Here is a 25,544-nt window from a genome sequence, read left to right as displayed (position 1 = left end):
TGAGCCTTCTGTATAGCCCAAGAATTGTCAGGTAGATTTATAACAGCAAATGAGATAGTTATTTTGAGAGATCAAGTTACTTTGCAGCTGTTGATGTCAGAGCTGGAACATATCATGAATATGATTCACTAGCAGCCAGTGAGACTTCTTCAGCCCCATGCTTCATTTTTGGTGCTTCAAGAATGTGCGACACCCGATTGAATCACAAGCTGCATGTACTGTCGTCTCTCGTACTGGCAAATGGTGAAAGGTTTCCCAGCGTTAAATGCATGCTCTTATGATTCGATGTAGTGCATTTTTGAAGTATATAGAGACTTTATATATCGTTTCTATTTGGAAAGAATGTTTTCTTCGGCGTTGTCTATAGTAACTTGGTTTGACATTGGTAATAATTATTCAATTATAGAGATATATAATTCCTTCATTTTCTATATCATGAATTGAGATAAAACTAATTGAACTTGGATTAATATCTGAAAAATACGTCAGTATTTATACCGAAGAAATTGCACCTATTGAACCATAAGAGACTACGACGAGTTAGAAATTTTCACCGCCATCAGCTCATATTTCCTGCTGTCGTCATTCGAGAGAAAAAGCTGCTTTACTACTTCTTCCGATCCTTCATGGAATGTCAATTTCTTGTTTTAGCATACAGTTTTTACACTTCTAGGACACGGTTTTTTCACATATTGAATTAGGCGATCTGCTTCTTTTGCGTGACACGGCGCCTGAGATAGTAATTAACAAGCTGGAAAAACTTCGAAGCAATGCTCAAGACTATACTTTTTAAGTGAACAACAACAACTCAAAAAGTCAAGTCTTTCTACATTCCATGTTTTTTTCTCTATTTTTTAATTTATGAACCCACATTCCCAGTCTTAAGAGTCCTATGTGCAGTTATATATACCTCAAAAGAATTTAAAATGTCAACGAGTTTAAATCAATGCCAATATGGTTACAGGCCGTACATCGACAGTTCAACGAATGCTATAAACCCTTGCTTTTTTTCGCTGATAAATTTGATTCAAGGTGGTTTTTTTTTCATCATAGGTTTTATACAGCTGGTACAGCTGTGCAAAGAGCCTCGAGCGCCCTCCAGCATTAATTATCACTCAGTATCTACCAAGCTTTTTTACCAGTTGACAAATATTGGCCTGCAGGGAGTCCTAGTCTTATGTGAACTCGTTTTCATTTCTCAGCCAACAGAAATCTACCCAAGCGTATTACACTACTCGCTTACAGTTCACCTTTTATTCGATGTTTTCATTTCTTTACCAACAAAATATCTGGAATATTTCAAATGCACGTGTGCTATTGGTAATCAATTGTTCTATTACATGATTCAAATGATGGTCTTAGCGCTGCAACTTACATTACGTTTAGTGAGATCCCCAGACGAGCGTTTTAACTTGATTAGAGGGCAGACTGGGGCAATTTTTGAAGTCATCATACTCCTCAATTCTATAATAATATTCCTCAACGAATTTTACTTTTATGAACCTTCAAGTGAGTTGCTCAGGTTTTACGATGAGAAAGGATATCCTCGTGATAACAATATTTTACAGAATGTTACTTTTACATGGATGAATGATTTAATAACAGACACCTATAGTCAGGGGGAAATACCAAATCCTCGTAACCTTCCCACTCTTCCCGCAGATCTGAATATTGAAATTGTAAGCAAAAATCTTCAAAGCAAATGGGAAACTGAGAAATGGCGCGGTAGGAATTCTTTATTTAAAGCTCTTTCGAAAACATTCGGCAAAACAATTCTGATCGCCATATCGTACCAAACTCTTAAAGATCTGCTCTCTGTTCTACAGCCACAACTTTTAAGAATGTTCATCTTATGTTTCAACAACGATAGGGAGCAGATATATCCTCCCATTAACGGAATGTTTATCGCATTCGGTTTGTTTTTTACCACTGTTTTATCAACATTCCTTCAAAATCACTATTACATTAGAATATTTGAGGTTGGTTTAGGTATGAAGGGTTCCTTGATTGCCATGATATATCAAAAATCTCTAAAGCTATCACTTTCCTCCCGCGAGAGCAGATCAACTGGTGACATACTTAACATGGCGTCCACGGATGCTAACAAGATACAAAAATTTTTCGAAGATTGCCAAGTTATATTTGGTGCGCCAGTGAAGGCAACTGTCGTTATTATCTCTTTGTATTCGTTCTTAGGGAAAGCTATATTTGCCGGACTAGCTACCATGGCGGTCATGATTCCTATAAACACTCTGATTTCAAAACGAGTGAAAAAACTCTATAAAACTCAAATGGAATATAAAGATTCCAGATTGAAAACTACTAATGAAATAATTGGCTCTATAAAGTCAATCAAACTATATGCATGGGAGATGCCAATGTTAGATAGACTGAATCATATCCGTAATGATCTGGAAATTCAAAATTTTAAGAAAATTGGTATCGTGAGCAATCTCATTGTTTTTTTGTGGAATTCTGTACCTTTGATCGTAACTTGCTCAACGTTTGGATTATTTTCCTTGCAAAGTGAGACCCCTCTTTCTCCGGAGATTGTGTTTCCTTCTCTTGCGCTGTTCAATATTTTGAATGATGCAATATATTCTCTTCCAAGCATAATCAATTCAATTATTGAAACAAAAGTCTCAATGGATAGACTAACCGCATTTCTGCTCAGTGAAGAACTTGATGAATCATTCATCTATTTTGAAGAGGAGCAGGTGAATAAATTGGATCCCGTTGTAGAGATTAGCAACGCAACGTTTTTGTGGAATTCTCTTCCAAGGCTCAAGGATGAACAAAATGAGGATTTCGAGGCCATAATAGAAAGCCCGAGAGTTGCTTTGGCAAACATTTACAATTTTCAAGTCCCTAAGGGGGCAATCACTTGCATAACAGGTAGAGTTGGTTCCGGTAAATCTACCCTTTTAAGAGCAATCCTCGGCCAATTACCATGCATATCCGCCGAAAATACAGATGGGAACCCAAAAGTAATAATCAGAGCATCCTCAATAGCATATTGTGCACAAGAGCCTTGGATTTTTAATGGTACGATACGGGAAAATATCTTGTTTGGCCATAGGTTCGATGAGAATTACTACCATGCTACTATCAGTGCTTGTCAATTATTACCAGACCTTGATGTTTTGCCTAATGGTGATAAAACTTTAGTGGGAGAGAAGGGCATTTCATTATCAGGTGGTCAGAAAGCCCGTGTTTCCCTGGCAAGGGCCGTGTTCGCGCGTTCTGATCTTTACATACTAGACGATGTTCTATCAGCAGTAGACACTGAGGTCAGAACTAATATCATAAACCAAGTGCTGGACCAGCAAAGTGGATTGTTGAAAAAGAAGAGCATAATTCTTGCAACAAATACTCTTTCCGTTTTGAAGAATTCACAGAAAATATATGTCTTACAAATGGGTCGTATCGCTGAAAGTGGGACTTACGCAGAAGCCATTTCAAATGAAAAAATAACTATTCTCCATAAGCTGTTGAATGAATTTGATTTGAATCTGAAGAAAGCACCAGATCCTCAAGCTGCCATCCAAGAAAGTGTTAGAGACGGATACGATTCAATTTTGGAAGAAAATCGGGAGTCTTCAATGCTGACCCATCCCATGGAGTTGGAAGAGGAAGTTTCAGAACAACTGAATTCCAGAAGGGCATCGATAGAAAGTTTTAAATCGCCGCTCTTAACCGATTATGAGGATTCAAAAACAACGAATAATCAGCAAATTGAAAAAATTGAGAGTGGTAGGGTCAAAGCCTCTGTTTATCTCTTTTATATTAAAGCTTGTGGAATTACGGGTTGTGTCCTTTTTCTTTCTTTCTTGATATTAAGCAGGTTGTTTGACCTTATTGAGAATTTATGGCTAAAGAGATGGTCCGAAGCTAATGAGAAAAATGGTAGCAATCAAGATGTTCTGAAATTTGTTGCAATATATGCGTTAATAGGTATCTGCTCCGCAGCATTCAATAACCTGAGAACGATAGTGATGTTGTTCTTCTGCTCAATTAAGGGATCTAAAGTACTCCATGATACTATGGCTAAGAATGTCATGAGAGCCCCAATGTCATTTTTTGAAACAACACCAACTGGTAGAATTCTAAATCGCTTTTCCTCTGATATGCAAGCCGTTGATAGTAGCCTTCAATGGATTTTTTCTTTTTTCTTCAGGTCTATCTCCAATTACTTACTTACTGTGGTTTTAATCAGTTACAACATGCCGCAATTTCTGGCATTCAACACTCTTCTTCTCGTTGTTTATATGTATTACCAAAGCTACTATATCACGCTCAGCAGAGAATTGAAAAGGTTAAATAGCGTCTCCGTTTCACCAATAATGTCACTAATTGGAGAGACTCTTGAGGGACATGTTGTGATCAATGCTTTTAATCAATTGAAAAGATTCAATTTTTTGAACTTTTGCAATGTACAATACAATGTAGATTGCAATTACCATTTGAGATCCACAAATAGATGGTTATCCGTCCGTCTTGAAACGATTGGGGCATTCACTGTTCTTACAACTGCTTTGTTAGCTTTATCTACCATTGAGTCTTCTAAAAAGATATCTCCTGGGATGGTAGGGTTGTTGATGAGTTATGCCTTACAGGTTACAAGTTCCTTGCTGTGGATTGTTCGGATGACGGTTCAAATTGAAACGAACATAGTGTCTGTTGAAAGAATCTATGAGTACTGTAATCTCCCTTCAGAGGCACCAGAAATTATAGCCGATAAAAGAGTTAGCAAATATTGGCCCGAATATGGGAAAATTGTCTTCAAAGATTATTGTACAAGGTATAGAAAAGGACTTCAACCAGTGCTGAAAAATTTGACGATGAAAATAAAACCACAAGAGAAAATTGGGATAGTTGGGAGAACGGGTGCAGGCAAATCTACCTTCTCCCTGGCTCTGTTTAGATTATTAGAGGCTACCGAGGGATCAATAGAAATTGACGGCACTGATATAAGTAGCATAGGATTATCAGATCTCAGGAGTCACTTGGGAATTATCCCTCAAGAAGCTGAGGCATTTGAAGGGACGGTTAGGTCAAATTTGGATCCTTTCAATCAATATTCTGACGATGAATTATGGAAAGCAATAACATTGTCACACTTGAGACCTCAGATCGCAAGGATGCTTGGTTATACAGAAGAACTTCCACAGTCATTTGACAAACAGCAGATATTAGAAGCTAAAATCAATGCACGAGGAAGTAACCTCTCTGTAGGGGAAAGGCAACTATTGTGCCTATCGAGAGCTCTTTTGAATAAATCAAAAATTCTTGTATTTGATGAAGCAACTGCTGCAGTCGATGTAGAGACTGATAAAATCATACAAAAAACAATAAGAAGCGAGCTGAAGGATAGAACAATATTAACTATTGCACATAGATTGGATACAATTCTTGACTGTGATAAGATTCTCGTGCTAGATAAGGGCGAAATAAAGGAGTTTGACACACCCGCTAACTTATTGTCTAATAGCGGCTCAATGTTCTACTCTCTTTACCAGAAAAATATGTGATCTTACATTGGGAGACACTCAACTCCCTTGTATATGAAATTTACAAAAAAAGATAAAGCGGCTTTTTTGTAGCGGATTTTCAAAATTCTCATCCAATTTGATTAGTTTGATTTTCCAGTTTATCAGGTTTTACATGTATATAGTCAACAAAAGTCTCCTAAATCAAAAGTTGCCTCAAATAATTGTGGCGAATCATTATTAATTTCATACTCAAATATTAAGCTCTAAGAGGTACTTTCTCGAACATCTCGTAATACCAGCGTCCACGATATGGCACTATACCCAAGTGTGGTTCAGACGTTACTCTTATATATACTGTCGCACATTTGTCACTAACTGGCTTAAAAACTTCGTCCGGGTAGCCCTTTAGGGAAAATTTTCATCACTTTACTTATTGAAAGAAAAAGCTGGAAAGTTAAGAAAGTGTTGAAGATATATGAAATCTAGAAGTGTGAAAAGAGAATTGTAAGTGATCTGAAAGTGACTTTTTGCATTGCCATCCTTTTTAAGATAGCAGCAGGCGGTATTTCGCAAAAGGTAGCAGAGGGTTGGACAAACGGTCTAGCACTTCATCATGTCCTCGAAATCTGGACTGACAAAATGTCTTGCCGTGATCAATGGTTTACATGCTTGGAAAATCAAGTCTATGAATTCTGCTCGAACTATTCAGTTAGTCAGTAGAAGAAATACTTCGTTTCAGGCAGAGAAAAAAGTCTCTCAATCATCAGAAACTATTGAAGACGCATCCGAATTGAGTAAATACAAATCCTATTACCAAGAACTAAAACAAGTTATCAACGAAGTTCCTGAGGAATTGGCACGAAATTCTCCCGGGCTAGTGACATTGCATAAGAGATTAGCTCTGCCAAGCGAGTTTCAATTATCCGTGCTGGCAAGATGCTTGACCTGCCGTTCGTCACAATTACCAGCAGATATTACAGGTTCACGTCAAAATTTTGTGAACACTGTTCCAACAAATAACTTTTTTGATAATCATGGATTGAATATTTTTGGGAAGAATCTGCTGACATATCATGTAACTCATAAATTGCTGGATAAGTATCCTCGCTTACCCACTGTGGTACTCAATGCTGCGGTGGATGCCTATATATCTCAGGACGTGCTGGCGCATGTTGGAAAAACATGGGGTATTGACACAGAAAAGACGCCTGTGCTGGAAAGATATCTGAAGCAAGAACCATTACAAATCACATTAGGTAAATTAAGGTTCTTCAACAATAACTTGGACAAAACTGATGGTGTTGAAATAATATCTTCTAAGAATTTTTCTGAAAATGCTGCATATGCTTTGGCTACTAGGAGTATAATTGGTGCACTTTGGGCGTCTAGTCAAGATACTAACCCCAATGCAGCTTTCCAATTCATCGATGATCATATTCTAAGCAGAAAACTGGACGTTTCAAAAATGTTTCAATTTGAACAACCTACAAGGGAATTAGCAACGCTGTGTCGTCGTGAGGCTCTAGATAAACCGGTGTCAAAACTCTTGGCAGAATCAGGTAGACTTTCAAAAGCACCTGTATTTATCGTTGGTGTTTTTTCAGGCACTGAGAAGCTGGGTGAAGGCTTTGGCTCATCTTTAAAAGAAGCAAAGGCAAGAGCTGCCACAGATGCATTGATGAAATGGTATTGTTATGAGCCAATGGAAGGTCAAACCCCTGTAATCGATCACGGGGCTGTTATTGTATGAAAATTCAAATGAAAATATTAGACTCACATATCTTATATACCAACTTGTACATAAACACAACGGATTCTGGAAATGAGTAAAATATATAATGATCCTCTCACCATCTAATGCTCTGTTTCCCATTACTTGATTTCATTTTAGAGCAAAAAAGCGAACATTCAACTCAGTGAATTCGTAAAACCATCAATTAGAAAATTGCACACGCAAATTTAAAAGTATCTGCATTTCAATAAACCAACATGCTGAATTTCCTAACAGTGAGCATCAAGGTCCATAAATTAGTTCTGTTAGAAGCAAACTATCATTACGAATTATTAAGCCGTGATGACAATATAAGACATGCACAATGTATGTTGCTCTTCAAGGGTAAAACCGATGAAAAAACAGTTCTACTGATGAAGTCGGTACTTGTTCCAACAAATCTGGATTGTGAAGACTCGAATAATCCACGCCTTCAGTACGATGCTGAACAGCTCGATAGACGAATTTCTCTCATTTGTGAAACAAATCCCGAGCTAATTCCATATGGAATCATGGTTTTAAATGAGGATCTATTTGATTACGCTAATGTCATAAAGAAACTACATCGAGATTACCATATTCAAGTTCTGCTTTATTATCAACCTCAAAGTGATATGAACAAAAGGTTAAACTTAAAAGTCTATTCGATAATAGAGAAAAATAAGAAGTTATGCTTTGAGAGGGCAGACTACCAATTAGAGAATACGGAGATTCAAATAGACGACGGAACAAGCTCGATAAGACAGGACTCTTCGGAGGAAGGAGGAAGAATTGGAGAAGAGACACGGTTTGTACAGAGATTGATAGAAGAAATCAATAGAATGATTAATTACTTGGAGGGACCCGATAATGCCAACCCGGAAGTTATACGACATATATCTCTATTAGTATCACAATTACGAAAAGGCGCTACCGAAGATATTGAAGGTGAAACTATGGACAAGGAATGCGAAATAAATGCCTTAAATATAATGTCTGAGCAATGGGAAATGAGCTCATTGTAGTTCAACGAATTTACACTAACAACCTTCGAACGCCAGTGATCACTTTCCACTTGCCAAGATCTTTATCGTACTGACACCCTAGTAATCTTTTGCCTGTTACAGGGCAATTGCCTTCATTTTTAGGAAGAAAATCAATGGCGCAGGGATAGCATGCAGCGTATCCTGTTTCTAAGATACATGGATTTTGAATCTCGTTTTTGCAGATGGGACAAATACCTGTCGACCTGACGCTTTCTTCGGAGCCAATGTAAGACCTTGGTATATCCTTATCAACGTTATTCAGTTTTCTTTCCAATTTTGCACTTATATCTTGCGTGGTCCACCATTGATACACTCTCAACATCAATATGAACGCTGGTAGTAGTTGTGATCCAGAATAAGATAATAATTCGTTAAGTTTGCTCAATGATACAGAACATCGACTCCATAACGCGTATAAATTGGTCTTTTGGGGGCGGCTAGCGCTTGCCTTAAGCCTCCTACTATTGGCTGAATCCGATGGCTTTAAAGGAAGCATAATTCTTGTATATTCAATATTAAATAGGTAGTCAAGGAAAGTAATAGATCCTATGCTGCCGCTCAGAAATGCCAATCTTGTTACCAGATTCGTGAAATACCATATCTTCTTCCAAAGTGGGTAGACAGTTTCAACAAGCCAGCTTTTTAAGTTAAAAACATTATTGGAATTATTGAAGGCAGATTGTGCAGCTAGTGTCGCGCTCAAATCGTCCAATTTCTGACCTAGATAGGGAAGAATAATTCTCTCCAAAAAAAGAATATGTTTTTGGCGTTGCTTTAAACAGAGCCCCTTTGGCCAGTGCTTCATGCTTGCGTTTTCATTCTCCATAGAGTGCATCTGCGCTTTCATCAACACCTTATTGGTGCTATTGAACATCTGTAGCCCATAGAATTTTTCGATAAACGTTGAATCGTATCGATTAATATGATGCCACTCCACCAATCCTTTCAATGCCACTCCAAACCATTCAGGAAAGTAGTTGTTCAAAGCTAGCGTAAGTCTCGAGGGGTATCTCGCCACCCAGTAATTTGTCAGAATATATCTTATTGATGCCGGCAACAATGAATCAATCTCCTGTGCTGACAAGATCTCAAAAATTGTCGGGTACAAAGATGACTTGTTGTCACCTTCATTGGGGGATATCGGTAAATTGGAGTAAAAGCTCATCCCAGATAATAAGTTTCAGAGCAGCGGTTCGATGCACACCTCCACATATGCCTTTCAGCTCTCACACTGTTCATAGTTCTTTAAAGATACCTATATTCGGACTTTGACACATTATTCATTTTCGCGTGCAGGATGACAAACACTTGAAAATGATTCAAATTATGACTGACATGGTATAGTAAAACTAAGCATTACGACATTTGGGACGTTGGGTATCAAGACAAAATGTCAAGGAAGGCAGATGATGCTAACGGAATTGTGCTTCCATAATCAGTATTTGAGAGAATTTTGTAGAGGGTGAATTATCCGAGAATGGTTGTGGGGGCGGGGTGTTGAGATTCCCGGTTTTTTTCAAAGAGTACGTCTTCGAATTGTAGCGCTATTACCAGAGGCTTGATATTTAGTCCGCAGTCTTGAAGTCTATAATACTCTAGTCCTCCACGATTTTTGAGCTGAGTGGCTCACCAGCTGACACTCTGGATATAGCGGAGCCACGTGTGAGCATCGCGTCACACAAGCTGTAATAGTTCTTCGGTGACAGATGTCACACGGTACACGTGCAGAAGTTAAAGCAAGCATTGTAACGATTATATTGATGTTACTAGCAGAATAAATTGAATTTTGATGATATTAGTTCGCATGGCAGTAGCCAGATGAACAGTTATGTTGATAAACGGGTCTGTGCTTATTGAGAAGGCGAATAGATAGTCATATACCACACGTGTATGATGTTAAAATGAGTTTTTACATTAGATATATAACAACCGTTGTGATCTCTATGAATTGTCTTGTCATTGGCTTGTCATGGCCAGGTCTCATCCTGGCAGCTGCATCTTGAAAAATAATCAACAGGCAAAACAGGAATGTCAGAGGTAATCAATTTCGATGGTTTATATGCGGCAGCTGCTGAGAACTGGGCTAGTCCCATCGATTCCTTCGCTGAAATGTCAACAACTGTTGCAACAAAGAACTTTCTAAAGAATTACGTCGTTTCTGTGTCATCGTCGAATTACATTTCTCTCAGAAGTATAGTTTTTTCCGTGGCCATTTTAGTTGTAGTCGGAATGCTGTTAACTTTAAATGATTCTGTTAAATGCATCTCCTTATTTTGTTGGGCATGCTTCATCAAGCCATTCCATTCGAGGGGGTCCCACAGTACCTTTAATCAACAGAAGAATTTGGAATTGTTTTACAAAAGTCAGGCAAATATCTACGATAAGACTCGTGAGATATTGCTGAAAGGTAGACTTGAGGCTTTGAAACTAGCTTATTCTCATTTGGCAAAAGTCCAATCAGAGAATCGCACAAATGATAAATTAGTTTGGGTTGATATCGGTGGTGGTACCGGATTGAATGTTGAAAAAATGTCCACGATTTGTTCACTGGAAGAAACTTTCGAGGCAATTTATCTGGTTGACTTATCGCCCTCTTTGTGTGAGGTTGCTCAGAAAAGAGTAGAGCGATTAAATTGGAAAAATGTATATGTTATTTGTGCTGACGCCTGCGATTTTCAACTTTTAAATCATGACAGTGCTGATTTCATTTCCTTTTCCTATTCTTTATCTATGATGCCACCTTACCATGCGGTGATTGACCATGCCTACGAACTTCTAAATGAGAACACAGGTATCGTTTGCTCTGTTGACTTTGGTGTTCAGTCATCTGCCCATGCAACCAGTAGAGTCAATAGTCTGGGAGGACTAACTAATTATCATATACCCTGGATTCAAAGAACTTTCTGGAGAATTTGGTTTGAATGTGACAAAGTTTACCTGGATCCCTCGAGAAGGGAGTATTTGGAATATAGATTTGGCACAGTGAAATCTTTGAATTTACGTAATAAAACTTTGGGTAACATACCTTACTATATTTGGTTGGGTGTTAACAAAGAGTTCCATGATTCCGTGAATGATATGGTTCAAAGGCTTGAAGTGTCTTCAGAGATCACAACGAAAGAGCTCGAGGTTGCCTCAAAAAACTTAAGCAAAGGATTACCATTCCCCTCCATTTTTTATCAAAATGAGACTTGGAGAGTGTACTATGACGAATTGAACCCACAACATGAGCAGTTCAAAAATCAGTATATTTATGCCTTCACTTGGGAAGATCCGAGGGAAGACGCAAAAATACTAAATTTAACCCCGGATGATACTATTTTGGCCATTACAAGTGCGTGCGACAGTATATTGGCCTATGCTTCGTTGCCAAATCCCCCGAGAGAAATTCATGGTGTGGATTTGAATCCATGTCAAGGACACTTGGCCGAACTCAAATTGGCTTCATTGCGTTGTTTAACACATGAGGAGGTCTGGTCTTTATTCGGTGAAGGCAAAATCAATAATTTCAAAGAGATTTTGACTACTAGGCTCGCGCCTCATTTGTCTTCCAATGCATTTCAATATTGGCTGACTCAAGGACTTGAAAGTTTTGATGGTAAAGGTCGTGGCTTATATGACACAGGTTCAACGAGGTGGGCATTAAGGTTGGCTAAATCCATTTTTAAGCTGTTAGGCTTGACGAGTAAAGTTGAACAATTATGCAAGGCCCGCACCATAAGAGAACAAGTAATAATCTGGCAAAAATATCTCAGACCTGCCCTTTTCAATCCTATTGTTGGAAAGCTGCTGGTTGGTAATCCGCTATTTTTATGGAAGGCATTGGGAGTTCCGAGTAATCAGGCAAAGATGATGAAAACATCCATTTCTCAATACATAATTGACACAATTGATCCAATTGTTACCAATTCCTTGATTTCAACTGACAATTATTTCTACTACTTGACTCTCATGGGAAGGTACTCAAGGGACAATTGTCCTTCTTATCTAACAAAGAAAGCGCACAAAACATTCCAAGATACGGACAAATCTCCTTTAGATAATATTAGGTTGCACACGGACTTTGTGAGTAACGTCCTGAGAGATTTTTCAAACAAAACTCTCACCGTTGCCGTCATTATGGATCATATGGATTGGTTTGATCCAAAAGGTGACGATGCCAAAGATGAAATTAGTGCACTACTTGGTGCTTTGAAAAAAGGTGGAAGGGTGTTATTAAGATCGGCAGCACCTCATCCTTGGTACATCAAAACTTTTGAGCAGTTGGGATTTACCTGCAAAGCAGCAGCTATAAGAAAGTCAGGTCAAAGTATCGATAGAGTGAATATGTACGCTTCAACCTGGATATGTCAAAAAAATTGAACAAAAGACGTTCAACCTGATGCTATTTTCTTTATATCGTTCATTTGTTTATAAACATATCACAAATTCTCACAACTAATAACATATTTTCAAATTCAAACCTGAAAAAAAAGCAGATGAGCTGAAAAAAGAAAAAGAGTTTGAAAGATCATAATAAGAGATGAAAAATCCTGGCATGGGCGTTGAAGTGTATTTTGCCAATGGCGTGAGGAATATACGTCCCTACTATCATAGGAGAGCATCATTTGCAAAAGGCAGGTGGTTCAAGAGAACATTAACTGATGTGTTAGTGAATGAATTTAATGCTGTGACTGAAGAAGAGTACATTGATGGCATAAGAAAAGGGCAGTATAAAATCATAAGGGATGGGCAGTCGCTTGAGCCGGAAGAGGCCCTTCATTCGCCGATTGAGAACAGTGATATTATAGAAACTAGCTCACATAAGCATGAACCACCGGTACTAAAATGGTGTGATGAAGAGATAGATATCGAGGGTAAGAAGGTTGCTGGTATCGACATTGTTTTTGAAAACGAAGATTTGCTCGTTCTTGATAAACCTAATGGCATTCCAATTCATCCAACAGGTCAATTTTATCAAAACACTCTAACGGAAATTTTAAAGGCTCATAATAAGGAGGCTCGACCATGCTATCGACTTGACAAAATCACATCTGGTCTCCTCATCATGGCTAAGAAAAAGTCAGTCGCGAATCAAATTCAGAGCAAAATAAGATCGAGAGACATGACAAAGTTATACCTCGCGAGAGTGAAAGGAAAATTTCCTAAAATTGATCATCAAATAAATTCATATGAGTGCGCATTACCTGTGCCGTTTGAGGATGATGCTCTGATTACAACAGCCATATCTGACACATATACCATTGAACTCAAAAGGTCTTTCCCGGCCTGCTTTTCAGCACCAAAGACAGCATGTACAAAATTTTATCCACTTAAATATTTTCCGACCGTGGATCAGAGTCTTGTAGTGTGCAGGCCATTGACAGGAAGAACTCATCAAATAAGAATCCACCTGGCTAGAGCAGGACATCCCATTGTCAATGATCCATACTACAACTTAGAAAATACGAAGTATCCGCTTAGATCCAAGTTTATTTTGGATGTTGATAACTGGGAGAACTCTTCCTTAACAAGAGAAACCTTGCGAGAAAAGTTTGATATATTTGACAAGGAATGTAGAAGCACACGGTCCAAACTACGTGAAGTGAAAAGGAATGAAGACTGCGGTGAATGTGGGTCAGAGGATCCAGAGATACCCAGAAGGCACGAATTGGAACTTTGGTTGCATGCATGGAAGTATTCTGATTCCGAAAAAACCATTGACTTTGAAACAAATCCACCAAGTTGGATAAATCAATGCGATATTTGATACATCTAATACTGCATAATTTCTTTAATTATAATAGGATATGTAGTGTAATGCTAAATGCATGAGTAATCGGCGGTCTACCAACCGACATAGCTTCTGCCAATTACTCTGAACACCTTTAATTTGCCACTTTTCATGTGGTCCAGTCTGTAGCTAGATTGGACTATCTTGCCATTGTGCTCTTCTATGACTCTCAATTTATTCTTATTGAAATCAAAGTCTGTCACGACACTCGCGTACGGCGTAATCTCCATTCCGACCATAACTGTATCCTTTATTCCTAACTTTTTGTGACTTTCAAATTTGCCTTTTCTGATCACCAAAATATCTCCAGCTTTAACATTCTTAAGATCAACTAGATTGATTGATTGACCTGCTTTGTGACTAAACATGGTAATGCCGAACGTTCTTTGGTCAATAGGCATTATGATTTCTTTAGCCAATTTGGACAATATTGTTCCCACCAAACCGCTTGAGGTGGAGTGAATTAATGAATGCGCTTGTTTGAATATGAAGCTGCCATATTTTTCTGAAAACGTGTTGAGGCGGTCGATATCACTCTTACAAGGGACAAACTTTTGTGACGAACTGACTGTTCGTTCGGGATTAGACAGATCATATTCAATAGCCAAGTGCAATTGCGAAAAATCCTCGAACAAAAAGTAAAAATCCCGGATTATGAGTCTCTCAAGCAGCCTCTTTTCCACGAGACGATCATCAACCTCCATTAGGAATTTAATCTTATTGTTGAAAAGTGCCGTTGGTACCTTCTTGTTAAGCCACCACAAGTCACTAGAATCAAACTGAGCTGTAGATTGATGGAATGAATCCGGTCCTTCTTTGTTTGGCTTTTCGGTTAAAGCATCTGCTTGCAGATTCGGTGGAGGAGCACTTGGAGCAGTAGGGACCTCCGGAGCTTGTTGCAGATCATCTGACATTATGGTGCGACGATTGGAAGGAATTGGAGGATGGTGTGCACTAGTGGGTATAGGAGGAGGAGCACTTTTGAAATGGTGACTATCACGGGCCGGCGGTGCTGGCGGTGCTGGCGGTGCTGGTACTGAGTGAGAAGGTGCAGAAGGTGCAGTGCTTCCACTTGCCAGCAAAGGAGGGGGGGGCGTTACTTCTTTTCTTGCTTGCTCATTCAGTAGCTCCACCGGAGGTATATATGGAAGCGTGGGAGGATGAGGGGGTTTCACAGGTATATCAGCAGGCAAAGGTGGGACAGCAGAGACTGGAGGTACATGCCTTGATGAAGCTTCAGCTTGACTATCTCCACTTACTGATGGCACAGGAACTGGGGGTGGGTCATAATGAATGGCCTGCTTCGATTTATTAGGCACCGAAGCGTTCGTTGATACTTCATCCCCTCGCGAACCTGCTGTCGGAGGATCCTCTCGATTGAAAATTGGTATGGGAGGAGCGGCGTGAGATGGGCTTAAGATCTCACCTTCCTCGACTTCGTGCTCGTGAGACACAGGAGGAGAAGGAGCCGAAATAGGAGGAACAGGAGGTTCTTTCATGCAGGGAACCTCAGGTAGGGTACTCCTTACATCAGTTTCAGAGAAGTCGTCAGACGATTCATACCCCTCCGTATCCTCCTCCACTGCTATTTTATTGCTATCTGTAATTTCTTCATTGTCAACAGAGTTTAACCAGGAACCTCTTTTCTTTGGCTCTGCCTCGTCATTATTTGCATTCGTTTCCTCTGAAGGACCGATATCCTCGGCCTCAGGTGCACTTTTCTCGCTGTCCTTCGGTTCTTCGGCACCAGATTTTTTTGAAGGTATCTCTTCGGAGTCAGTTTTGGTGAGTTTCCTATTGAGAGAAGAGAGAGCTTGCGGATCTGCAAAAGGCATGACAGGAACAGCTTGCGGTAAACTATCTTCTTGAGCGATAGTTTCCTTTTTGGCAGATTTCTTGTGTTTTTCGGGGGTTAAGTCAGAAGACATACTAGCTGGCATACCAAATGGATTGAAGCCCGCTGCGCCGCCAAACCTACCTGCACCAGCAAGTCTCGCCATTCTATTTCTTAAAGCAGCACGTCTATGCTCTTCATCATCTTCAGACTCTTCAGACTCTTCAGACCCTTCGGATTTTTGTTCCGCATCTTTCTCGTTTTCTTCCTTATCTTCATCTTCTTCCAGTTCCTCTTGATGTTTTTCTTCAACAAGCCTAGTGGGGTGGTCTTCGCGGTTTGGATCCTCAACATTGGCTTCCTCATATCTGTCGCTAGGATCGAATTCATCAGCGTCAACCTTATTCGCAGCTGGACTTTCAATAGATCCTTTTCTTTTGATAGGTTCTCTCGAAGGATCTGTTTTCTCGTCTTCTTTGCCAAGATCTAACGTTGGTTCCTCCACAAGATCATCACTCTTCTCCTGGTCATCCGAAAAATCTGCTGGCGCATTCTCTTCTTCTCTTTTGACTAATTTTTTCATTTTTTCTAGCTCCTTTTCAGCCTGTAGTCTTTGTTGTTCTTGAAGCATAGCTATCCTTTCCTTTAAGCTCATTTTAGGAATGTCCTCCTCGGGCTCCTGTAATTGCTCCTCTTTTTGAGCATTGCCACGATTAATTGGTTCAGCTATGTCGCTTGCTTTTCCTCTTGCGGACTCTGTTAACTCTCGTCCTGGAAAAGGGACTCCATTGGAATTAAATGGATTGGTCCCCGCGGTCTTCTTAACGGAAGTCTCCTCAACGCCAAATAACTCACTCGCTCTTGGTTTCGGGACAGTATGATTATCATTCTCAAACATAGATAACTTGCCTTTCAAACTTGGGCTGGTTGGGCTAGCTGGGCTAATGGCATCCACAAAATCCTCCTCCTCATCGTCTTCAGTGCCTGCGTCTTTTTCGCGTGTTTTTTCCTGGACTGAATCCCCCGTTGGCTCTTCTATTATCTGCTCTGTTTTCGGATGTTTTGAAGCTCCTGTTTCGCCCAACTCCCTTGCTCTCTCACTAGTCTCACCTATAGACGCCGATGAAGAAGAAACTTGAACGGCCACAAAAGTTTTTGGAAAGATTCCTTCTACTAAATCACCATTTTCTTTGGCGTACTCACCAAAGTACCACTCTTCATCTTCTATGCTAGTTACTGTAATCGCTTGACCTTTATCAAAATTCAGATCATCCTCGAAGTCAGACTTGTACGGAAACTGCGCCACTACTTCGAAAGGTACAGCCGGTTCTGCCATAGCAGCGATCATTATTGTGAATGTTAGAGTGCAACTGGTAAAGGCAATCCAGTATTCCTTTATTTTATCGAGTTGTTCAAACGCACTAAAAATCTTAAAACTGCTGCCCCTTTTTGACCCGATATTCCTCCCCACCGCGTAACATTTCGACGCTGCAAAGCATCAACAGTACACAAGAGAAAACATGCAAGGGCATTGGGCAACGAGTTAGATATAATTGCATCTTTATCTCTATATGACATACATATTTTAGGCAGAGGTGGGAGTCAGTTGTGATCTTGACTAAAGATATAATAATTCATTGAAAATGTCTCCAATGTTGGCAAGGGCAGTCCGATATATAACCTCTCTTCAGGATCACACTGGTTCTGATTTTCGAGTGTTTGATAAGCAGATGAGGAAGCGCGTTACCATGATCCAAAGCATATCTGCAATCGTTTATCTTTCCAAGCTTAAAAAGAATACTTCATCACAAGAAAAACTCAAAAAGCTGCGAAGTATGATGAGAAATACTGGGTCGCTGATCCTTCTGTCCACACTATATCCATCCTTACACAAACTACTTGGCAAGCAACTTCCCCATAAACGCTTTGTAATATGGTGCCTATCAATTATTTCCTCACTAATGATGGCTACTAAAGTGCCAAATTGGTTAGTATCATATGTTACAGTTGAGTCGCTTTCGGATCGTATACTGTCTTTTGGGTGTATTGGACAACCTATATCGCATATAGCGGAGAGTACGTTAGTATTGGCTCGACAGGCTATCCTCTGTGCCATTATTCCGATACTATACGTTAAGTCGAATAAACCATCGATTGTTTCAGGAGCTGGAAAGGTACTATTTACTAGAAGATCGTTTCTCCGTGACTTTGTAATATTCTATTCTGTATGGAATTTTTTGTCGCTATACAATTATGGTAAGAGACTACTTTTTAAAGGCAGAAATAATAAAGATGAAATATCGATTAGAAATGTTTTTCACTACCCAGATGAGTGGCCAATACGTTCGTCGAACATGAAACCGTTGATGGACAAATTGACAGAAATTCATGAGATAGCTTTCCAAAATAGTCGGCCACTTTTTGATAAATTCATGAATTCTCCCTTAGTCGAAAATGTCATTCCATGTATAAAATGGGCAGTATGGAGACAAGTTTGTTATAAATCTTTGACCCATGTCCCTCATCATAATCATAATTCGGCAGTTAATTCCAAATTAATGCAATCCATTACTATGATGTTGACCTTTTACATCTTAGACGGTAGAGAATACAAAATGAATGTGAGGCCAGGAGTACTGCGTTACCTGACGCGTTGTATATTGAACCGCTACCTAACAAATTGGAATAAAGGAGCATTGAAGGTACAATTATTTATTATGTCACAATTAACATTGCTTAACGAAACCTCAAGCGAGATCTCGTCGTAGCTCGTTCATCTGAAAAGAACATCTCATTTCCTTACGTATTAGCTGCAAATCATTATTTACAATTTTTGAAATTTTTTGTTTTGTACTACATATACGTTGATCGGTTAAAGTACATATATGCGGCAAAATCAAGCGCCAGGAGCATTGGTGTTGCCCTTCATTCTTTGAAGAATTTCCTTGAATTTGGACCTATCTCTGCCCCCAAGTATATCAGCATCATCCTCGTTGATCAATTGCAAGGCACGATCCCACGTTGTCGTATTGTCCTGTGAAAAAAAGTTATCTTTCTTCTTCAAGAACTCCTCAGCTTCACGTCTCACAGTCTCCAGTTGTTGCTCTTTCTTTCTGTTGTAATTGTCATAGAAATCATCAATGTGTTTAACAGCCTCTTCTTTCAACTCTTTTCTTTCCTGCTCATCAGATGCATCTTTTTCCTCTATCTCTGCTTGGCGTTTTTCTTTCCAAGCTGCAATAGTAGCGGTATTACCATCTGTGTCTTCAATTTCGGTACCATGTTCGGTAGCGTACCCATTATTCTCTTCCTGACTTTGTTGTTCCTGTACATTCCCATATTCGGTTTCACTGGCATCCAGCAGGTCAGGTTCCGAATCACCTATATAATTCTCTCCTTCGACAGACATGTTTTAGCTTCTTATATTGAGATATATGAGCAGTTATCAGAATTGTGATGGGGAATTGAGCTCAGTGGGCCACTTAATTGACTTTACGGTTAATATAGTTGATATCTCAGCGACACAGGTAAGCCCCCTTTCTAAACAACGACTGAAAAATCACGAAATTCGTCTATTGCGATGTGGGTAAGAGAGCATAGTATACAATGCTATGAATATGATGAGTACAAGATATGAAATAATAACTATTGTCAGATGCGCCATTGTATTTCTGCTATCAGTTTTTTGAGGATGAGGAATGACGGTGGAGATAACTTCAAGTATGCACACTGAGTAAACTTGTTGCGCTTGCATTTCGATAGTCTTATTGAAAATGCTGTATGCAGAAGTGATCATCTGATTAGAACTGAGGCACCCATCCCTATCTCTATTAATTCGTTGGTCTGAAGATCGACCATTTTAAGGCCTGGTAATGTTGCATAATAGCCAGACATTATCCCGACAAAGCTTAGGTCAATAGAGTAGGTTTCGTTGGTATCCACTATGGGCACCTTGAAATCATTTGACAGTAATATTATTCCCTCTGTAATCTTATAGTATTTCTTATATAATTGGTACTGTTTTTCCAGTGGCATGGATGCAAACTGCTGATTAGGTGGGGATAATTTGTTATTGTAATAGACAACTAAATCTAAGGGAGCTGAAGATGAATTGATAATTTGCAGAGTTAAAGTGAATTTTACACCCTTGATTGCAGTTATTTTATTATTGGTGAACTTGAATTTGACATTGTTAAGCTTGCTATTGACCAGCGAGCTTGCTGATCCCATGAGGTCAACTCGAGGGGATACTCCGTAAAGCCGTGGCGTTGATATGTTCGAGGATGCTTGTGAAACCAATGAGTTGCTCATTGGTCTTTTTAATGTAACATCGGTGTCCCAGGATGTTAAAACGGGAATTGAGAAGCTCAGTTGCGGAGCTGTACTCACAACTTTATATCGCAGGGTGATTTTGGCACGGTTTGTTGCTATATTATTATTGCCACCAGGGAGTGGTAATTTATAGCTAATGCTGTACCCATCATGTGAATCTGCTATAAATGGGATAGTGAAAGGGCAAATTGGGTCTAACTGTATATGGGAGTCTCTGTCAACCAGTTCATACTTCACCTCATCGAAATGGATGCGAAAGCTTTGACTTTTCTTATCTGAATTCAAAAATTTCTCAGCAAACTTAAGTGATCCTTTTGATGTCTGAAAATCTAGAGAAGAAATTATGCAGCTCGCAAATTTTTGCAATACATTCCTTAATCTCATGTTCAACATTGAGTATATGGGATACTTCAGTGTTATTGCTTTCATGTTAGAAACGCTGTCTGATGTACTCGTATCTTCGCTCGCGGCAGTCTGATGTAGTATAGGGAGAGGCTTAGCTGGAAGTGGTTCAAAGCTAGGTAGAAAGTCCTCGTATTCCTCATTGCTTTCGTTTATGAGTATGTGGTTTGAATCTGCGTTCAACTGTGTCGGAGCCTTTTCAACGTATTGAATGCAAACTTTAATATGGTTATTATACCCATTATTCATGACAACACTTGACCTAAATATACCTTGCGAACAAATATTAGATTTCAGCTTCCAAGTACAAGATTCCTTATCAAACTTCTCGAATGCATCAGTACCTTGAGATTCATGTACTTTAGCATCATTGATCCAAATAGAGCACTTGTATGGAATTGCCTCTGCCTCATTTTCAGAGTGCAGTACCAATTGAAGTTCTTCATCAAAAATGACAAACTGTCTCGACTGGTGCGAAGCCCTTAGGGCAGGAATATCTCGAATGGATATAGACCTTTCTAATGGTATATAACACTGCATGTCTTCTTTTGCCAACCTTCCTCTTCTAAGCCATTTTTCACTGAGGCGCCGAATTAAAGTAATAACTGAAATATTTACGTAAACTAAAAAAATGACTGGTGAATATTGCGCAGATTATTGATCTTAAAAATTTATATGCAGCACCCGAATGAATTTATTGGTGAATGCTATTTATATACAGGGGACAATTATAATTATTCAAGTGCTTTAAGTCATATGTATATCATTTTACCGAGCTCATTGAAACCAATTTTACGATCTTTCTTCGAATCGCGATTACCGCTACCATATCTAAATCCTGTTTGTCCTACTCTTGTGTTTGTAAATTTGAACATGGCTTTTTCACCAGAACGAACCTCGCCATATATTACTTTAACATTTTCAGCTTTCCTCGCAGTATGTCCCAACGAGTGTTCACCAACAGCGGATAATTTCTCTAAAGTAGTGGCAGCAGGTTCTAAGTCCAAGATTTTGGCAGCATCAATGGGCCCAAAGGGTTCAGATTCCGCTATTGTCAAGAAACGAGATGATAATGCCTTTTGTGGGACAGGAATTTCACTTAAATTCTCTCTTGCTCTAAACGAATCGGAATCAAACGTTGGGAACATCTTATAGAGTGTGGATGACATACGTTCCAAATCCTTGTTCATACGATTCTGTTCAACAATTAAGTAATGTTAGTAAAAAAACTTCAATAGAAAAAGAAAAACAGTCATTCAAGTTTAGAGATTCGAATATCAGAGCTAAAATTTTTAACCATGTAAATTGTCTTCAAGACTAATCGAAAAATATTTTGTAAAAGTTTCTCATCATATGCTAGAATCTCTCCCTCAAACTGATGTATTCTTTCTGCCATGCTACTGCGAAAATACATACACTTTTCTCCCATTTTTGTTCAATTTCCATCAACTTTACAATGGCTTCAATTCTCGTGACCTTTAAGCCGTATTTTTGTGAGATGCTTTGCGTTGACAAGCCCTCAATCTGGATATCGTTATATATTTTCAGCCTTAAATCACCATCAATAATAAAGTTTGTGCGACAGTGAGGATTCCCAGGGAAAGGTTGCAATTTTCTTTTTTCCGGCACATTTTGTAGACGTCTATTCTCCGGTGCCGGTCCAAACGAACCATCATAGTTTTGCACTACAGGCTCTCCAGTTATTGGATGGGTTAAACTTTGACCTCTCTCCAAGTCAGGTTTTATATACTTTGGTTCGTGGTTATTTGGCACTTCAAAATATTTGTTCATGATGTACTCGCCTTTATAGTTCTTTGGACCCAAGAATTGTCTCATAGCAGATTTCAAATTGGTATCGTGCTTTTTTGGATGCTGTCTGCCCAGTCTCTTGAATGGATATGAAGGGTACGCAATCTTTCTCCTGGATATATGCCTCACCTGCTGATGAATCACGATCGACCGGGAAGCCCCAGACGATATGCAGCTTTGTAGTGGAAACATGTATACTCAATCCCTCCCAAACCAAACCTTGATAAATCTGCAATTGAAAGGCCGATCTTTTTCAACAATCCTAATTGGAAAGACGTTATTGTGAAAGCTTCTTTCGCTCTCTTATTCGTCGACTTTTCAATTTTCATCTTTTTTTTCAGCGATCATTTTTATGTCCGAAGAACCAAAAACTTCAAAACAACACACAAATTCGGACAAAAAAGGGAACTATAACGATATCCTGGGTAAAAACTAGTGATTGTGAAGCAGGTGAAGCCTACTCTGAGTCCGTGAACCGTTCAAAACAGCTTAATTACTCTTAGGTAGTACCACAAGTATTTTTGGTGGATTTTTTCAGCATTTTCCACCTAGTTTTTGCAGCTCTTTAGTGTGTTAACAGCGCTAAAACGCGCAACACGAAACATTGATAGAAGAGCCCTCTGCCTCTAAAAAGATCAAGCAACTGTTCAGATGGATGCAAAGGACATCTCAGACAATATGAGCTCTCAAAGCCCTCATCAATACCATGGCTATGAAAAGGCAGTTTATAACAAAAGCTTGAAGACTGCATATGCCGATTTGCTGATGGAGAAGATGAGCAGAGCGAATTCAATGGCGGCTGGCAGCGCTGCTGACAACATGGAAGACTTTGAGATGGGTATGATAGAGGATGGTGATGACGATGAAAATAATAGTTACTACAAAAAATTCAAGCGATCGATTTTGAATGACGCAGAACTTGGCGAGAGCTTGGGTACACAGAATGTAGTGGACAAGGATGTACATGGGGACGCGTGGCTTGATGATAACAGCACACTAGATCAGGACTACTCCAGTGAGGCTGACAAAAGTTTTTATGAAGATGATGAGGAAGATGAGGACAGGGAGAAGGATGGGGAAAGCATTGTGGCGACTGATGAAGATTCAGAATATTACGATGATTATCGTGATGATGGCAATGATGAAGAAGAGTGGAGTAGCAGTTCGAAAAGGATGATATTGATCGCACTTTTTTTTTTGGGGCTACTATGTATAGGGCCGCTCTTCAATGCAGTTATGCCGTCAACTTCAGGTCAATCATCTGTGAGAAGCGCGTCTACTATGCCTGCCTTGCAAAAGCAGATCAACCATCTTTATAGTGAAATAGATCATCGGGATCAGAAATCAAGATCAGATCTGGAAAAAACTATAAAAGTCATAATCAACCAATTTGAGAAAAAAATCAGAGAGCTTTTGCCATCCAATGTTGCCAGTTTAAAAAATCAATTGGAGTCGCTCACCAATAAAGTCAATCAGCTCTCCTTATCCTTATCTAAGTGGGAACGAAAATCCAGTTCCATTTTTACAATGGATAACATTACAGAATGGCAGGCCGAACTAGCAAAGGAATTAGAATCGCACCTGCCGCAGGAAATTCCTGTGATAATGAATAATAGTTCAACGATGTTAGTGATACCAGAGATGAATGACTATCTACAAAATCTAATAGCAAGTTTGATGCAGCACTCTAACGCGCGTCCCGATAATTCCACATTGCAGTATGATTTGAATCTGTACGTTAAAGAAATTTTAGCTGATCAGTTTCAATATATTGATAAAGATTATTTCATAAGAGAACTCAATAGGAATTTGCAAATCAGTAAACAAGAAATATGGCAGGAAATGGCCTCCAGATTGGATCAATGGCAGAAGGAGAGGCCTAAAGAGTATAGCGAGCAGAATGTCATCCCAAGACAGTATTCCAGTATACTCTTGAAAAAGTTAATTAATCAAATCTACAATACCAACGAGCACCAGTGGGAAGACAACCTGGATTTTGCCACGTTCGCACAGGGGACAAAACTGTTAAATCATTTGACCTCAAAAACCTGGAATCAAGGTACAGGAGTAAGTCCAATTGAACTCTTGCAGGATTCCAAATATGGACCTTCAACTTATTGGCAATGTGGTGAACCTCAAAAGTGTTCATGGGCAATACGCTTCCAAGAAGCTATATATTTAACACGTCTATCCTACATGCATGGTCGTTTCAATAATAATCTACATGCTATGAACTCCGCACCGAAACTCATATCGGTATATGTGAAGATCGCAAAAACGAATGGCAACGTTGATGCACGCAAAATCATAGCATTAGCCCAAAAATTCAATCAAGGCCAGAAACTAAGTCTTGATAGCCAATTTATCAGGATAGGACAGTATCCGTATAGTCTAACCGACACTAAGATACGACAAGTTCTACCGCTACCATCATGGTTCATTCAACTGAAGACACGAGTTCGTGCTGTTGTGTTCGCAGTTGACCAAAATTATGGTAATAAGAGATATACATCATTGAAAAAATTCACGGTTAACGCTGTAACACAAGAAGATCTGTCAATAATGGAATCTAACTCCTTTCAATTGAGGTGTTCCGGTACACCGGAATATGCCAGCTCTTCCATTACTAATGATATTGATGATATGAAGGAAACTGTTCAAGGGTCTGATGACGTAAATCAACCTCACAAAAGCAGATGCAATGTACCTGCCTTCGGTCAAGATGAGTTGATCCCTTGATTCAGCAGCCACCGTATAGGTGCGTATGCGTATGGCTATCTACGGTTTTCAAATCAGGTCGTTCTCTTTACAGTCACAGCAGACGAAGAATGTTCCTTTATCATTTGCGCACATATGAGCATTATACAATTACGACAAAGGTCGCAAAATTTGCACTGATCGGACTTCAAGGTGTGGTGGGTGGCTTAGAAATGACCTTATCCGTTCCTATCCGTTTTGGGTCCAAATTATCCTAAATCGCTTGTCGAACTCACCGTTGCACTTTACTACTACCACAACCATACAGAACATGTTCATAACGGGCCGGCAACGGTGAACAAGAACGCGCTTCATCGTCTCCTCTTAGGGAAATACTGAAATTACCTCA

The 25,544-nt window shown here is 39.3% G+C and overlaps 12 protein-coding genes across 12 annotated transcripts; 7 read left to right on the top strand and 5 right to left on the bottom strand.

Annotated features, from left to right (window-relative positions):
* Positions 1 to 926: 926 nt before the first annotated feature.
* BPT1 (ATP-binding cassette bilirubin transporter BPT1) lies at positions 927 to 5,531 on the top strand (the record flags this gene model as incomplete). The annotated part of the gene is made up of 1 exon (XM_037290291.1): positions 927 to 5,531. The coding sequence occupies one exon, from the start codon at positions 927 to 929 to the stop codon at positions 5,529 to 5,531; it is 4,605 nt and encodes a 1,534-aa protein (XP_037146186.1).
* Positions 5,532 to 6,105: 574 nt separating this feature from the next.
* On the top strand, positions 6,106 to 7,242 carry MRPL3 (mitochondrial 54S ribosomal protein mL44; the record flags this gene model as incomplete). Its single annotated transcript, XM_037290290.1, has 1 exon — positions 6,106 to 7,242. One exon carries the CDS (start codon positions 6,106 to 6,108, stop codon positions 7,240 to 7,242), a length of 1,137 nt encoding a protein of 378 aa, XP_037146185.1.
* A 239-nt stretch (positions 7,243 to 7,481) lies between these two features.
* Positions 7,482 to 8,267, top strand: CSI1 (Csi1p; the record flags this gene model as incomplete). Its single annotated transcript, XM_037290289.1, has 1 exon — positions 7,482 to 8,267. The coding sequence occupies one exon, from the start codon at positions 7,482 to 7,484 to the stop codon at positions 8,265 to 8,267; it is 786 nt and encodes a 261-aa protein (XP_037146184.1).
* Positions 8,268 to 8,277: 10 nt separating this feature from the next.
* PEX12 (ubiquitin-protein ligase peroxin 12) lies at positions 8,278 to 9,453 on the bottom strand (the record flags this gene model as incomplete). Its single annotated transcript, XM_037290288.1, has 1 exon — positions 8,278 to 9,453. One exon carries the CDS (start codon positions 9,451 to 9,453, stop codon positions 8,278 to 8,280), a length of 1,176 nt encoding a protein of 391 aa, XP_037146183.1.
* Positions 9,454 to 10,316: 863 nt separating this feature from the next.
* Positions 10,317 to 12,650, top strand: HG535_0G03400 (class I SAM-dependent methyltransferase; the record flags this gene model as incomplete). Its single annotated transcript, XM_037290287.1, has 1 exon — positions 10,317 to 12,650. One exon carries the CDS (start codon positions 10,317 to 10,319, stop codon positions 12,648 to 12,650), a length of 2,334 nt encoding a protein of 777 aa, XP_037146182.1.
* Positions 12,651 to 12,810: 160 nt separating this feature from the next.
* On the top strand, positions 12,811 to 14,037 carry PUS6 (pseudouridine synthase PUS6; the record flags this gene model as incomplete). Its single annotated transcript, XM_037290286.1, has 1 exon — positions 12,811 to 14,037. The coding sequence occupies one exon, from the start codon at positions 12,811 to 12,813 to the stop codon at positions 14,035 to 14,037; it is 1,227 nt and encodes a 408-aa protein (XP_037146181.1).
* A 77-nt stretch (positions 14,038 to 14,114) lies between these two features.
* BBC1 (Bbc1p) lies at positions 14,115 to 17,243 on the bottom strand (the record flags this gene model as incomplete). Its single annotated transcript, XM_037290285.1, has 1 exon — positions 14,115 to 17,243. The coding sequence occupies one exon, from the start codon at positions 17,241 to 17,243 to the stop codon at positions 14,115 to 14,117; it is 3,129 nt and encodes a 1,042-aa protein (XP_037146180.1).
* Positions 17,244 to 17,538: 295 nt separating this feature from the next.
* Positions 17,539 to 18,663, top strand: PEX35 (Pex35p; the record flags this gene model as incomplete). The annotated part of the gene is made up of 1 exon (XM_037290284.1): positions 17,539 to 18,663. The coding sequence occupies one exon, from the start codon at positions 17,539 to 17,541 to the stop codon at positions 18,661 to 18,663; it is 1,125 nt and encodes a 374-aa protein (XP_037146179.1).
* Positions 18,664 to 18,791: 128 nt separating this feature from the next.
* Positions 18,792 to 19,304, bottom strand: CLC1 (clathrin light chain CLC1; the record flags this gene model as incomplete). The annotated part of the gene is made up of 1 exon (XM_037290283.1): positions 18,792 to 19,304. The coding sequence occupies one exon, from the start codon at positions 19,302 to 19,304 to the stop codon at positions 18,792 to 18,794; it is 513 nt and encodes a 170-aa protein (XP_037146178.1).
* A 383-nt stretch (positions 19,305 to 19,687) lies between these two features.
* Positions 19,688 to 21,169, bottom strand: TRS65 (Trs65p; the record flags this gene model as incomplete). The annotated part of the gene is made up of 1 exon (XM_037290282.1): positions 19,688 to 21,169. The coding sequence occupies one exon, from the start codon at positions 21,167 to 21,169 to the stop codon at positions 19,688 to 19,690; it is 1,482 nt and encodes a 493-aa protein (XP_037146177.1).
* A 212-nt stretch (positions 21,170 to 21,381) lies between these two features.
* MRPS35 (mitochondrial 37S ribosomal protein mS45) lies at positions 21,382 to 22,075 on the bottom strand (the record flags this gene model as incomplete). Its single annotated transcript, XM_037290281.1, has 2 exons — positions 21,382 to 21,825; positions 22,046 to 22,075. The coding sequence occupies 2 exons, from the start codon at positions 22,073 to 22,075 to the stop codon at positions 21,382 to 21,384; spliced, it is 474 nt and encodes a 157-aa protein (XP_037146176.1).
* A 1,014-nt stretch (positions 22,076 to 23,089) lies between these two features.
* On the top strand, positions 23,090 to 25,177 carry MPS3 (Mps3p; the record flags this gene model as incomplete). The annotated part of the gene is made up of 1 exon (XM_037290280.1): positions 23,090 to 25,177. The coding sequence occupies one exon, from the start codon at positions 23,090 to 23,092 to the stop codon at positions 25,175 to 25,177; it is 2,088 nt and encodes a 695-aa protein (XP_037146175.1).
* Between the last annotated feature and the right edge of the window lie 367 nt (positions 25,178 to 25,544).

The sequence above is a fragment of the Zygotorulaspora mrakii genome, chromosome 7 (assembly GCF_013402915.1).
Source record: "Zygotorulaspora mrakii chromosome 7, complete sequence".
NCBI lineage: Eukaryota > Fungi > Ascomycota > Saccharomycetes > Saccharomycetales > Saccharomycetaceae > Zygotorulaspora > Zygotorulaspora mrakii.
The sequence above is the reverse complement of the archived record's forward strand: the minus strand, read 5'-3'. Positions and strand labels throughout refer to the sequence as shown.